The 15,732-nt window shown below is 42.4% G+C and overlaps 1 protein-coding gene across 1 annotated transcript in view; it reads right to left on the reverse strand.

The window, feature by feature from the left end:
- LOC118570349 (vomeronasal type-2 receptor 116-like) overlaps positions 1–13,509 on the reverse strand; it is an 82,611-nt gene extending 69,102 nt beyond the window's left edge. The window contains exons 1-2 of the mRNA XM_036168725.1: positions 13,321–13,509; positions 12,542–13,079 (exon numbers count right to left, since the gene is read on the reverse strand). Of these exons, the coding sequence (XP_036024618.1) occupies positions 12,542–13,079; positions 13,321–13,509 (727 nt within the window). The remainder of the gene's footprint in view (positions 1–12,541; positions 13,080–13,320) is intronic.
- Positions 13,510–15,732: the final 2,223 nt, after the last annotated feature.

The raw sequence follows: 15,732 nt of genomic DNA on the forward strand, positions 1-15,732 counted from the left end.
TTGCAGTTTTTTTTTAATTGGAAATGTCTTCCTAACTGTAGATTACAAAATGTCCTGGGAACTACCAATAGTGTCATGAACATAAGCTGTAAATCTCAGCTGATCAAGGAACCGAGACTTCAGAAATGTGGTTGCTTTAGACTTGACTATTTGATATAATATTCTCTGAGAGAAAAATTGAAAAAAAGGGATCCAGGTAGCAAACACCAGTCACACCTGGAGAGTGAAATTAAAGTCCTGAATACAGAATATCCCAGATTCAGGCAAGACATGGCTGAATTTATCGTATTTGTTTATTGGGCTCAAACCCAACAACCAATCCTCCTAGATCAAGATATTTCATGTTATATTTTATTTGATATTGAACAACATGCAATAGCCTGAAGTACACTATTTATATTAGACTCCCTTGGAATCCTCCTGACTCTTCCTTGAACATGCTGTCATTGCAGGCAACTGCTACCATGCTTGTCATCTACTCAGTGTTTTAAGAGGAGAGTGCATTAGTCAGACATAGGAGCTGAAAAATAACACTGCCAGTGATAGGAGCACATGCTTGGATGGCATAAGGTCTTCTCTTCAACTTTGGGAGTATAAGCAATTCCACTCAAGCCTCCACTGTGGGCAAAATTATTTTCAAAAGTAAATTAAACTACATTTTTCCCTACTGTATTTCTTAGCCAATGTCATGGACAGCCTTGTGAACAGAGTTGATTAGTAGCTACTATGGGCTACTGTAATAAACTTTCTGTGTCAACAGCATGTCTACACCATATGCAAGCTTGCAATATCAGAAGATTTATATATACATACATATATATATATATAAAACAAAACAAAACATGCACACATATGTGCATATAAAAAACATACAACATAATTCAATCAAGCAATGAATTAATGAACTCTTTAAATTCTCCTCAGTTTATGTATTTTTGTTTTCACACAAGCAGCTATAACTCAGTCAATATATGCTAAGTAAAATAATCAAAAGAAGATTAAGTGTGTGAACCATCAATCTCCCAGTCATAAGTATTTCCTTGGGAGGTGTGGTCTAGAGAGGGAAGGTGTGAGAAGAAATGAGTGTAAAAGGATACAGAAGCTCAAGAACTGAGCTACTTGTGAGATTCTCTTCAGTCCCTCCCATGTAGACTGAACACATGGGATGGAGAACAGGGGAGGATTGTTTATGTGAATATAGCACTCTCTTTGCAAAAGGGTCTTGAAAGGTTATTGGCCTTAATTTGCTCCAACAAGAGGCTTGTCTGAATCCTGGCTTCTGTATAATTTTTCCAAAGGGGAATGCAATTCTGAGGAGTGTAACTTAGTACCTGAGGAGACAATGCTTAATTTTTGCCTGTTTCAGACCTTCTGAGATGATCCACATGCTGAGAGGGATGAGGATTTGAGATCACCAGATATTACAAGAAGACACACTGAATAATCCACTATTGCCAGATCAGGGACTCTGGACTTTCTGGGGGATGAATCCTCTGATAAATGAGACTTACAAATCCTAAGACACAGAATGAAAATATGACTCCTGAATATTTTGCCAGGTCCTTCTGTCTGAAGATCAGTCAAACTGAGTTTTGAAGCCCCATCCGTACTCCTGAGACTGGCAGTGAGGTATCAACTGAGGAATGAGGTGCAGAAGCTGCCCATGGAGGTCTTCCCATCCCTGTTCAAGGACTCCTTCAACAGCAGACATATGAAGATACTGACAGCAGGGGTGGCAGTATGGCCCTCCTCCTGCCTCCCTGTGGGAGCAACGATGAAGGTCTCTGATTTGGTGATATTTCAAGCTGTATTAGATGGTGTTAGACATGATGTTGACACAGAAGGTTCACCTCAGGTAAGGCCAAAGGAGAATAGAACAGTAGTCACCAGGTTAACTGTAAGGGAAATGTGGAGTCAAGTACATGGTGAATTGGAGGAATTTGATGATCTTGCAAGTCTGTAGAAGTGCAAGGCTCTATTTTTAGTATGATTAATTATGTAATCAATTTTCAGAAGTTCAGGGCACCTCAGTTTAGGTGTACTCATAGTAGGAATAGCCTTCTCTTTCCTCTCCTCCAAGATATAACAAAATAACACAAATGTAACTGAATGTAGGGCAGCAGAACAATTTTCCAGATGTAGCTCGTGCAAAGACAACTTCCTTACGGGTGTTGCTGAGATTAGACAAGTGGAATAAATACTGACTCCATTTGGCTCCTATTCTTTCATTGTTACACTTCATCTTTTTCTTTCACAGAAGGTCAAAGCTTTGAGAACTGGACCTGATTAATGTGCACATGGTCTTCTGGGATGTATGGCCTGGGCTAGAATATGGAGTCTGCTCAACAGGCACAGTAAGTAAGGAGACAACAGGGAATGACCTTCCTAGATATTCCCTGAGGTAACTCTTGAAATTGGTTACTGCCTTTGCTTTAAGAGTTCACCTGAGTGAACACCAACAATGTTTGTTGCAGTGGGCCCAGCAGTGGAAAGGTTCTGTGCAGCTATTCTGAATGAAGATGGCAATCTGTGAGATTCCTGTGGATATTCTCAAGATGGCTTTGTAAACTTTCAGCCATACTTCATCAAGAAACTGAAAATATCCACAGGCTGGACTTCAGTTTCACTGAGTCAGTTTGCCCCTTGCTTTGGCCAGATAAGAAATTTGTACAATCTCCACCTAGTACACGTTTTCCTGAACACCAACGATGATGAATATACCTTGGCAGACATAGAGGAGAAGTATGACACTAGGTTCATTTCTGAAATCTCCAAACTCAGTGGTCTCCAACATCTCTCTGTGAGTGGCAGCTACTTTTCCAGTAAGTACAGGAAGCAGTTGTTTATGTAAGGAAAGATAGAGACCTGTTTTGCCTATCATAGAATACCTTCCTCTGTTATATTAGAGATTAGCCCCTTGGATTAGCCAGCCACTATGAATTCACAATTATGGGCTGATTACAATATGTGAGGATGGTCTGGATTCCACCTTAACTGGGTCAGAATCTTAATTTTCCACTGACCACTTATCAATAAATTGCTAAGATATTTTTAATGCCTTGAAGAGAGCTTTCTTAGTAGTAGACACACTGTGTGGTTCACATAGCATCTCTCTGTGTGTTGTATGTATTCTTTGTTGGAGTCAGTCAATCCTGAGGGGACAGAACAGGGAAGAGCAGAGGGCACTAAGGTGGGGAGGAGCCATTCCTGCAATTTCCCTTGGGATCTCTGTCCTCATATCTTTGTGAACATGAACTATCTTGTTCCCATGTGCATCTTCTGTCAGGTTTTAATATCCCATGATGGATGGATGATGTGAGCACAGATTTGGACATAGTAGATACAAAATTGGTGGTTATAGGGTGATGGTTGATTTCAGTAATTGATGCACTGAGAATGGGGACATAGTCTCTTTAGCAATGTGGGACTGTAATTATATCTGCAGGACACAAGCCAAGATGATGTCAGAAACATTTGTGAGTATACCTCCTTTGGTAAGTCCTTCTTGGCTATGATGGCCAACTCTGGTTCTCTGACATGTTGGGAATGAGAAGCTGCATCACTCAGTTCTCAGCATATCAAATGTGATGGTGATGGACTTCAGAAATCTATGATATGACTATAGTGAGAAGACACTAACAGGCTATCCCTTGGTTATTTAGTTCCCACATAAAGACACATTGACTTGTCTTTCGTGGTATGTAGTTTTAGCTAATTATATATCAAATTTACACCGGCTAGAGCCACCTGAGAGTTGGGTACTTAAAATCAGAAAATGCCTTCAAACTATTGGCCTATAGGCAAGCCTGAAGAGAATTTTTGTGGTAAATGATTGAGTTGGGAGGGCCCAGCCTATTGTGATTGAAGCCCTCCTTAGGTTGGTTGTCTTTGGTTCTACAAAATATAAGTTGAATAAGATATGGAGAGGAAGCCAATAAACAGCGTTTGTGCATGGTCTCTATGTATAACTGCTACTTTCTTGTTGTTGCCATCTTTGAATTCCTGTCCTATCCTCCTTCAGTGATGAATTTCTTATCAACATTGAATTCATTAGTAAATGTATGATATGAGTTTCAAAAGCTACACAAATAATAATTGAATCTCTGCTTTTAAAAATGATAATGCACAATACAAAAGGGTAATTACACCATTAAAGGCAAGATCAGCACCCTTGGAGGAATGGATCTGAGCTACAATCAATACTCAATCTCATATCCATGATGATGCTTGGATAGGAGAGGTGATTTCTAGAGGTTTGAAAAAAATCAAAATGTCAAATGATTCAATTGTGGGATAAAAAGTCACTTAAAGATGGATTATAAACAGGACATTCTTAGAAACAATGATTTTTCTAAGAATAATCCCAACAGAAATTTCCTTCCTTCTGGATTATGTAGAAGGTGTGGCAAAGGCAGGCATTGGACAAATGAATATAGATCAACAACAGAGAGACAATATAAATGTTTGCCATTAGGAATTGCCTTGAGGAGCCACTCCCAGGGCTCCATGTCAAATGTGGCTCACTTGTTTCCTGTCATCATGGAATAAGATTGCCAGAGCAATTAAAGAATGTGATATCTGAGGTCTTCCAAAAGATGATGTGATCCCACAATGATAATTCCACATAGGCCATGACAATGCTACTACACTAACAAATATCACCCAAAGATTGGCTGTGGACTACAGACTGCTCAGGGCAATTTTGAGGTAGATAGATGAGATAAGGAAGCCTCACAGACTACTCTATCCAAGGACTTGAGACAAGCCCTGCATTTTCTAGTTATGCAGAGACTGGACAAAAATAATACAACTACCTCTTCCAGGACATGACAATTAGACCCAATTTTTCTTTTTAGGATCCCTGGCAGATGCCATTGCCCGCAGACAGCGGGAAGTAAATTTAAGAACACAATGTCCACGTTCCTAAAGGGTGGGAAATATCATTTTTGATAATTCAATGAGTTATTGATATTATTCATTCTTTAGGGTAATTGGTTTCAAGTTTTTATTGGTAATGATCAGGAAAAATGCTGAAGAAAAAGGATTAGATTCAGGATTCTTTCTGAAAAGAAAAAAGAGGGATACAGATATGATAGGATAAAAGGTAGATTATTAAATGTAGTCTGAAAAAAAGATATAGAAAAGATAATATAAAGGTGTGGATTATTCAATCTATTCTCAAAAAAAAAGATAAGATAAAAAGTAAATTATGAGGCGTTGGGGATTTAGTTCAGTGGTAGAGTGCTTGGCTAGCAAGCACAAGGCCCTGGGTTCATTCCTCAGCTCTGGAAAAAAAATGTAAAAAAAAAAAAAAAGTTTTTTAAAAGTAAATTATGAATCTACTTTTAAATAGCAACTACTTGTTTTAAATATTTTACATTGGATTGGATTTTTGTATATTGAATTTAAATTTTATGTATTAATACTGTAGCTGGAGAGTATAAAATAAACACACAGACATTTATATTATTTAAACTATTTGGCCTAATGGCTCAGGCCTCTAGATAACTGTTCTTATATCTTAATTTAACCCATTTCTATCAATCTATACTTTGCCATGTGGCTTGTGGCTTACTGGTACCTTACATCTCCCTTGTCATGGAGGCAGCTGGCAATGTCTCCCTGTCTCAGGCTTCCAATTCCCAGAATTAGCTTCTCTTATTGTCCCACCAATACTTCCAGCCTGGCTACTGGCCTATCAGTGTTTTATTTATTAATCAATTAGAGCAACACTTTTGACATACAGAATATCCCACAGCACTTCCCCTCTTCTTTTTTCAAAAAGGAAGGTTTTAATTTTCACGTAGTAAAATTACAGATAACAAAACTATTATCAAGCAAGAATTACTGTTACAACATCAAGTCTATTTATAATTACTAGTCTACTGGGCAAAATTAAAGAAGATATTCTATCTGTCTTATATTTGTGGGTCTAAGGTTTCATATCTAAGTTATTTCTTAACCATAACTAAGGAAAATTATAATGATCTCTAGTCTTCAACTACGTCAAAGACCTCAGAAGGATATACTATTACATGAGAAATGGGAAAAGAATGCAAGCAATTTTGGGGAGTCTTGTGAGAGTAGACAGAGACAGCTGGCAGCCAGGACAGTCATCCAAAGTTCTTTTGTAAAGTTGGGGCATCTATCTTCAGTCCACAGGGCTAGAGTCTCTCAGTCACTTCTCTCTATATCCTGTAGATTGTCTGGCAGTTTCCTCTGGGAAGCAGGAACCTGAATGACCGTTTTGCAAAGCATAGTTCAGTGGTCATCTTTCTTTGAGTCCTGAATGTCCAGTCAATCAAGCAGTGCAGGCAAGAACAGTTTCTTGCCCAAATGGCTATTTTTTTGCCAAGAAGATAAACTCTATATAGAATATCTTCAATACCCATCCTCCTCTCTGAAATAAATCAGTACTGCCAGGAACAGACGTGTCTCACTGTCTAGAAAGTCTAAAATTTTAAAACACTTTAAATGTCATATTCTGTAGTCTTTGAAGTATTCAAAGGTTACCTATATCTGAATATATCTATGTATTCCTAGAAAACTTAACTAACATGCTACAAGTTTGACTATCACAGAAGATTAATTATTAATCTGTATTTCTTAATTATCCATTACAATCTAAATGAGTTATATAAACATAATACCTCAAACAAGAGTAGAAATATATAGAGAGGATAACATAATTAAATTTAAACTTGTATCAATAAACTAAAGTTCATAGCAATGTAAAACATTTCTAAACAAGTTGTTACTCTTTAAAAGTAGGTTCATTAATCTATTCTATCATCCTATCATTATCCAACCTATCCCCCTTTCTTCTTTAGAAAGAGATTGTATTTATAATCAACCTGCTTTAAATAAAAATAATGTTTTATTCTCTGTCCCACACCAGAGGGCTCTTCTGATATTGGACACAAGAATCTTTCAACCTTTTTTTTTTTTTTTTTTTTTTTGCAATACACTTGGGTTTAAAGAAGGAGTGAGCAAATTCCATCTCCAAAGCCAGCTTGGTATGTTTGGGAATTTGGGCATAGCTTCTCTTAATAATTCCTGCCGGAGGGGGATGCTGTATCTTACGGGAACACAAAGAAAATTTTAGGATTATGAAGTAGTCCATGAGGGTGTATTGTGTGAGCCACTTGCCTTGAAACTGTGCTGGATGTTGGATCATCTGTGCTACGGTGTCATTGGAGACCTTTCAGGAGGTCTTGGTTGGTCAAAGCTGATGTATCTTAATCTGGAAGAAATCCATAGCCTCTGGCTGTCTGTGGAAACAAAAGCAGAGCCTCCTTTCCAAAGCAACTTATCCTTAGATCCAAATTTTGAAGTCAAAGTACCTTTAAAATATACATATTGTCTTACCTGAACAGCTTTTACAATCAAATGTTTTTCTGCAGTTAAGATTCCCAAAGGCAACACAATCCAGATTCTCTGTAATATCCATCTTTACATGGCTTATTTTTATACTACCTTTGCTGTCTCTTTAAAGACTTTATTTTTAAAAACTATATATTTCTTTATATAACTGTATATATTCCTTCTTTGTCTCTTTCAAGCCTAAGTATATTTTATACACATTGTAAACTATTCCATCTGAATCTGTCTTATTGTGAAGCTATTGCTTTAAACTGCAGCATTCTATGACTGAAACAGCCACTGTGGCTGCTGGCTCCATCCACCTCAGCTTCCCAACATGGCAGTGGTACAGTTTCCTGCCAGCTCTGGGTCTGGAGCCATGTGTACCATCAACTATGCCAAGCAGTTCTATCAAAGCAGCGCATAGCCCAGAAACCTTTTCTTTTCTTTTCTTTTTTTTTTTTTTTGTACTAGCAAGGGCTAAATCCACCAGACACCATGTTGTGCAGCTTATCAAAACCTCTGTTTAACAAAGTGGGTATAGGTCAAGCCCACATGTTGAGAACCTGCCATATGGAGTTTACTTAAAAAGTTAGCCACTGAGAGAGAAAATTCCCTTGCCTTAACTGCTGACAGTATGCCATCCAAGTGGGACAAACAGGACACAAAAGAAATGACTGGTGAACTTTGCCACTGTAACGTAAGACAGCCCTTCTGAAAATTCTGCTTCACAGATGAGTCTGTCAGCTATCTTTGGCATATATTCTGAAGATGGATACCTCAACATTTCAAAGGAACTTTGGGTGACTATCCAAGCAGCAAGGTGTTTCCTGTCATTTTGGAAATCATTTACTTGTACTTCCTGCTTACTCAGTTAATATTATTTCCTTCTGGGGTCTCTAGAGTTAAAGACTAGATAGTTATAGCTATAGTTTTCTGTTGCAGTTGTAGCAGAATGGGTGTGTGGGTTCAAATGGATTCATAGAAGGAAGACTCAGAGGCACCTTAAGAATGAATCTAGCTTTTCACGGCTGCAGGGGGGTCCAGCCTCTAAAGACTGAAGCCTTTCCTTTCACCTAGGGCATTTTTCTCTCTATTTATAGTTTATCCAGTTAATTTTCATATTCTCAAAACAACCTGTAAGGAACTCTCAAAAATACAGTGCCAAGTACAAATTCGTCAATTTCTCAGGTTCCACGTTTCCCAGGTTTTCTGAACCACGTTTTGCCTAGGCCTTTGATCCCTGGGGGACTTTCTGATCTTGAACTCACATACAAGATTCACACAGGGTAATAAGAGAAACAAAAGTTATTGGTTAAACAAAGGATAGATTAAGGCTAGGTGCTACTCTCTGGAGTCAGGCCAGGTGTAGCTCAGCATGAAAGCAGCCACAGTTTTCCTTATTAACATATTCAGAAAAGAAACTCATTACAGAGGTGTAAAGTGTGTACATTTGATGACAGACAACAAAACATATTTTGAGTTGGTAATACAATTATGGATAGTAAGTGAATTAGGTACAATATTTTGTACTCACCAAAGTAGGATAAATAATTGACTTTTTTTTCTGAATTTGTCAAATGTTAATGGACTAAATATTGTTGATGTAATTAATGCCTATATATTATATACAGTTTTTGTAATTATTGTATATATTTTTCTTATATTAGTTGGAAACTTTTATTTTAGACAAAAAAAGGGAAAATATCATGATATATTTTGAGTATGCTAGGACAGTAAATGCTTGCCTGAATATCAGAGGGCAAAGTCAGCCAATAGTTAGTCACAAAGGCCATGCAGTGGTGGCATACACCTTTAATCCTAGCACTCAGGAGGCAAAGGCAAATAGATCTTTATGAGTTCAAGGTCACCCTGGGCCACAAAAGATTGATGCAGTTTAAAAGAGAAACAGAGCCTGGCAGTGGTGGCACACACTTTTGATCCCAGCACTTGGGATGTCATGCCTTTATTATCAGCACAAGGGAGATAGAGACAGAAAGTGATATGTTTGGGTGGAGAGAGGAATAAAAGGAGGGAGGAGACAGGATCTCAGCCCACTTTCAGGCTGACAATTTCTTAGAGGTAAGAACTAGTGGCTGGCTACTCTGTTTCTCTGATCTTTCAGCATTCACCCTAATACCTGACTCTGGGTTTTACTAATATGATCAATTAGAAGTCAAGTTATACAATTGCTTTAAGCATTTCTTCTTGCCAATAGATACTAATTTGAGACTTTACTGATTCAATTGACAGAATCCAGTAAACTTTAGTTGTCAACTATTCACAGCCATCTTGTTTCAGGTAGAAGTTTTGATGAAAACCTTTTTGTGGGTGGAGTTAAGTGCTGCCCTGTGGGGAGATAAAAGAAACCAGGAGACAGTCCTCTACATTACATATAGATTTATGTAACTTTGTCCAATGATTGCACTTTCAACATCTGGAAAACTTAGTTGGTGGTCTTTGTAAGTACTCTTGTTCTGCACTGAGTAGTCTCTCTTAAAATGACCCATTTGTTACCATGAACAAAGGGGCACTAAACTATAGGGCTTCTGCAAGAGTGCTTTAAAGACATTGCCGTATATATCTGAGTCACTATTTTGAGACATATCCCAATCCAATCATCCATTCTTTATTAGACCTAGCACCATATGAATCTCTACTGTGTTCCTGTCATGAGCAAGTTGGTACAACAGCATGCCAAAAAACACAGCATGCTGCACTTTCCCTTTAGTAAAAGGTTCAGTAGGTCCCTCTCTTAAATCTTTGAAATGTACTGTGTCCACTCAACAGGGCATATAGCCTTTCAGGTTCTGATGCACACTAACAAATTTGATCATAATACTAAGGAAGTTCATGAGCCTACTCAGCAGGCTTTGAGAATGATCCTCCACCCTGTGGCATATCCACATTCAATGGTATGCCTGAGTTTCAATTGCTCTCACCCAGATATTCTGATGGACACTTGTGATTCAATCTTAGGGTAATAGGAATTTTGTTTTAAGGTCAGAATAACTTGTTTCTATGCCCCGGCCAGCGGGGTGTCAACGGGGCCACCAATCCTGTGGGAGAGAATGGAAGGACAGGGCGACACAAAGAGACAGCAGCAAGACAGTATTCTGATCAAGCCACCAATCTTTATTGTTCTCCACATGGTTTATATAGCATAAGAGGGGAAGGGGCAGGAAGGAGGGAAAGGGAAAAGGGGCGTGTAGAACATGGAAGGGGTGCAAGACGTGTGAGGCAGATAGTGCACCTGCAAGATATCGGCTAAGGTCACTGGTCAGGGGCAGTATATTCTGTTGCTAGGCTGCCTGACCCTGAAATGCTCTTTATCTTTGGTTGTCATGGCACCTGACTGTGGGATGTTCTCTTATCTTGGGAGGCCTCTGGTTACTGCTCTGGGAAGGGGCTTATGAGTTGTTCTTTGGTTTAGCTAGTACTTTCTATGGTTCATGTTTGGTTCCTGACATCTTGGTCCCTAACATCTCCCCCTTCTATACATATAGCAAAACAAAGAAAGGAGGCCCAAATCTTTTGCCATGATGGGGGAGGGGTGACAGAGGCTCCATCCCTGTTGAGTTTGAGTTCTTTTGTTAATCAATCGGTTCATGTAGGCGTCCCCACATGTCCCGAAGGAAGCTGGAACAATGCAGTTTTTTACAGGGGGCGGGTTTTAATCCGGGAGGGAAGAGTATAGGGTCTGCATAACCGCCGTGCAATGGAGCATGTCATCCAAGGCACCCAGGATGGTGGAGCACTTTAGTCTCCCTGCCTTCTGCAGTCCCAGCTGCACCCTCAATCCCCTAAGCAGTGGGCTCCAGCTCCCAGGCACAGGTGCATCCTCCCCTGGGCAGAGGGGTCTGTGCTGATATGGAGTCTGTATCTGGTTCATTGAGACCTCGTTCACGGAGGTCAAGGTGATGGTAATGAACCTGAATTTGTTTTGCCTGAAGTTCAGCCAGCTGACTGCGCACAAATTGAGTTAGTCGAGACAAAGCCCAAGGGCCGAATGTCAAGACAAGAATGAGACCAACCAAGGGTCCCAGGAGGGACGGCAGGAGGGTGCTTAGCCAGGGAGATGCAGAGAACCAATTTTGGAACCAGCCTAACTCTTGGTCCCTTTCTTTTTTGCGCTTCTCTAAGCCTTCACGGACCTTAGCCATGCTATCTCTTGCTACTCCTGTGTGATCAGTATAGAAGCAACACTCTTCCTTAAGAGCGGCACAGAGGCCTCCTTGCTGTAAAAAGAGGAGGTCAAGCCCTCGGCAGTTTTGAAGGACCACCTCTGAAAGGGAGGTAAGGGAGGATTCAAGGGAGGAAATGCCTCTCTCAAGCTGTGCTATATCTTCATCTATGGAAATTCTAAGCTCTGAATAATGTTGATTAGATAAGACCAGGGAAGCTATGCCCATACTGGCCCCTGCAGCCCCCACCCCCAGGAGCACGGCTAAAGTGACTGCAGTCACAGGCTCCCTTTTCAAGCGATGGGGGGGTGCGAGGGCAGCTGTCTCTGCCAGAGTCTTCTCTTCCCATCTTCTGGAGAATTGATCTGGAGAATAATAGGTTAGCCTAGGGATAAGCTGAACCAATATGCAAAATAAAGGGGCAGAGGGATTATTTAAATGAAGAGAAATGCATGGTGTTAGGCCATCAGTACAGGCCCACCAAGTATCATTGGCAGGGAGAAGATATCCAGACTTAAGGGAAGTACTTAGGTTGTCTGTGACATTGCAAAGTGGTTGATAAACAGGGGGAATGATAGCGCCTTGGGTGACAAGGCAGCGGCCTGAGCCCATAACTTGGGAGAGTGTAAGGTGAGATGTGGGTGGCTGTTGCCAGCGACAATCATGTGGGTCAGTGGTTAGGGAGAAATCTAAATCAACAGCCACTCCTTCATAAAATGGTGGGGCAGAATGATAGCAAAGCCAGCAGGAGTCAACCAAATCAGGCTTGGAGGTATTAAGTACCTGGTAGGTTTTTGTGATAAGGGTGGTAATCATATCTTTGGTAGTTGGTGGGGGAGGTGGGAACATGGGAGAAAAACACATGGATATCTGAGATATATTGGTTGTAGGAAAATCATTGTTGCCAAGAAAAGAGTTGGGACCTATGGCAACAGCATTAGGGGAATTAACAGGCTGTTTTAAAAGTTTGATGAAGAAGATGACACCTGAATTACGGCCATCTTGGTAGAGTAAGAGGCCCCATTCATAGCCCCGCTCCCAATTGGTAGCCTTCTTTCCGGGGTCAGTAAATCGGATCCTAAGAGGATGACACCATGAATTAACGCACTCAGGTCTAATAGTCCAGGGATTCTTAGGGCGGGAGTAATTGGCCCTAACAGTTATAAAGTCCCAGGATGAGGAAGGGCCCCAGTATGTATCACCGGTGGTTTCACAACCCCAGGCCTTGCAATGGTGCTCAGGGCGACCACCACAAGTGTAATGACTCGAGCGGGGACGATGGTAACCAGGGCAGACATAGAGGGTGGGCCTAGTGAGGCGGGAGCGAAGGAAGGCGTTGCTACATCCAGGCGGGGCACGGGCCTGTAGGGAGCGGTTACGTGGTGTGTGGGGAGGCGGGGAGTCGCTTTCTAGACCCCAAGGGGCCGTAGAGCCTGATGCGAGCTTACAGAGGTCTGGAAACAGGTCTGGCCACCAAGGGCCAGGGGTGACTAGGGAGGTTTGCCAGATGACATCCTGTCGCTCCGTCAACACCTGCCAGGTATAGTTTAGAGGCTGGTGGCGATTGATATTTTGTGATGGGCCAGAGAGGCTGAGGCTCGGGAGGAGGAGTATGAGACCCCAGGCAGCCAGCTGACTCACAATGGGCAGCTTCGTGGGTGATCTCCATCTCTTTGAGTTCTCAGTTTTTGATGGTAGCTTTAGCATCTGAAAGAGAAGAAGGAGAGTCCTCAGGGGGAACAGCCTGTCCCCTGGGAATGTTAGGTAAATTTACAGATCGGACCAGGCGCTCAGGGAGCCAGCGTGGGGCATCATGTGCCTGATCAAGGATGCAAGCAGAGCCATGGCCCCAGATAAGTACAGGATCTGGACCATTCCAAACGCCTGTAAGGGTGTCTCGCCACATGGACAAAGGGTGACTGGCATCTGCTGAGGGGTGCCAATGACGGTCGACCTTCACCATCCAGGGTGAGGAAGTTAAGGACAAAGAGAGCATGGCTCAGGCGGTCTCGGGGGGAGACAAAGGAAAGCTCGGACATCTTTTTTATCATCTAGTTTAAGGGTAAGTGTGGGTTGAGAGTGAGAAATAGGCTGAACCCAATAAGCCTCTGATGAGCCAATCTGAGCAGCTCCTCGGGGCTGGGCGGACTGAATGGGGTTGTCAGAGGAAAGTGCAGGGAAAGTAACCAGGCAAGCAAGGCAGGTGCCACTGGAGATGGCAACAAGACCCTGGAGTGCTGAGGCCAAAATCTGAATCTCTCCTGTATAGTCATTATCAATAATTTCGGGATAGATCTGGACACCTTTTAAGGTGGAAGAGGCACGGCCAAAGATAAGGGCATGAGTGTCTGGGGCCAGGGGGCCCCAAATCCCAGTAGGGATGACCTGGGGGCCCTGTAATGGATCTAGTATTGTGTGGGTGGCGGCACAGAGGTCCAGTCCTGCGCTGCCTGGGGTTGCCCCTTGGAGGGAGCAGACAGTTGGGGAGTGGCCTGTGAAGCCCCATGGAGCACTCCCCGGAGCGGAGGGAAAGTTTCCCGACAGGCGGAGAGGGAGCGGGCGACCATGAACATCGGTTTTAGATTTACATTCCCTCGCCCAATGAAAACCATGGCCACATCTAGGACATGGGGTGGTTGGTAGTGGCCGAGTGGTGACGCCGAGCTGGGGCACTGCAGCCGTGCTGCACTAATAGCCAGACCGATGGCGTGGGCGGAGCCAACTCCCGCACAAAGGAAACCAAGCCTCAGAAACCAAGCCTCGCTCTGGTTTTCAAGCAATGCAAGGGTAAAAGGAGCCTTGGGGAAAGAAGCAGCAAGGTCACTTCACCACCGACTAGACACTGCGGACCTGGCCGCCGCCGCTGCCACTGAGCCGTTTTAATGGAGTGCTCCGGCTGGCTCGGCTCTTTCCGCCAAGGCGAAGGAGCCGCGGAGAGGCGCCGCGCTCTCTCATCCCTCAGCCCTCCCAGCTCCCTTCCCCCTCCGACTTTTACCGCGTGCGAATACAGACACACACAAACAGCACACAGCACATACACACACATACATATATACACACACAAACAAACAAACATCCAGCACAGTGCACAACTCACACCCTGCCAGAGCTGCTGGCTGCCTTTTCTCTCTCTCTTTTTTTTAGCATTTTTCATTAATCGTCCCTTCTTGGGGAAAACAGTTACAACAATCCTCTAAAGTGACTAAAGAATTTTATGAGGTCTTTTTATTACGAACCCTTATCCCTTGTGTCTGGAGGGCATCTTTAATGCCCTTTACGAACAAGTCCTGAGAAGTTCCCTGTCCCATGGTGAAGTCTATAGCTCAGACTCACCTCGTCCTTCCCGCTTTCCCCCGGATCACCAGGATGCCGAGTCGGGTGGTCTTGACGGGTGATCGCTTTAAATCTCCACCAGATGTCTGGACTTTCCTGGAGAAGGACGTTCAACTCCCGACAAGGCAAGGGTCGAGCTGCACGTTGGGCACCAGATGCCCCAGCCAGCAGGGTGTCAACGGGGCCACCAATCCTGTGGGAGAGAATGGAAGGACAGGGCGACACAAAGAGACAGCAGCAAGACAGTATTCTGATCAAGCCTCCAATCTTTATTGTTCTCCACATGGTTTATATAGCATAAGAGGGGAAGGGGCAGGAAGGAGGGAAAGGGAAAAGGGGCGTGTAGAACATGGAAGGGGTGCAAGACGTGTGAGGCAGATAGTGCACCTGCAAGATATCGGCTAAGGTCACTGGTTAGGGGCAGTATATTCTGTTGCTAGGCTGCCTGACCCTGAAATGCTCTTTATCTTCGGTTGTCATGGCACCTGACTGTGGGATGTTCTCTTATCTTGGGAGGCCTCTGGTTACTGCTCTGGGAAGGGGCTTATGAGTTGTTCTTTGGTTTAGCTAGTACTTTCTATGGTTCATGTTTGGTTCCTGACATCTTGGTCCCTAACATTTCTATTTACTGCAAAATCAACTTTGACTTTCACATACTGTACTCTAAAAAGTTAAGGTGTTTTGTCAAGTAATCTTGAGATACTCTGTTTTTGCAATGGAGCTTTACCCACATGTACTTCATCCTGAGAAGATATGGTACTCTGACATGAATTCTTGATATATTCTTCAAAGATGATCTGTCAGTAAGTTTTATGAAGGCATCCACTTCTGGTAATAGTTCTGATGTGTTCTT

The sequence above is a fragment of the Onychomys torridus genome, chromosome 19 (genome assembly GCF_903995425.1).
Source record: "Onychomys torridus chromosome 19, mOncTor1.1, whole genome shotgun sequence".
Taxonomy (NCBI): Eukaryota; Metazoa; Chordata; class Mammalia; order Rodentia; family Cricetidae; genus Onychomys; species Onychomys torridus.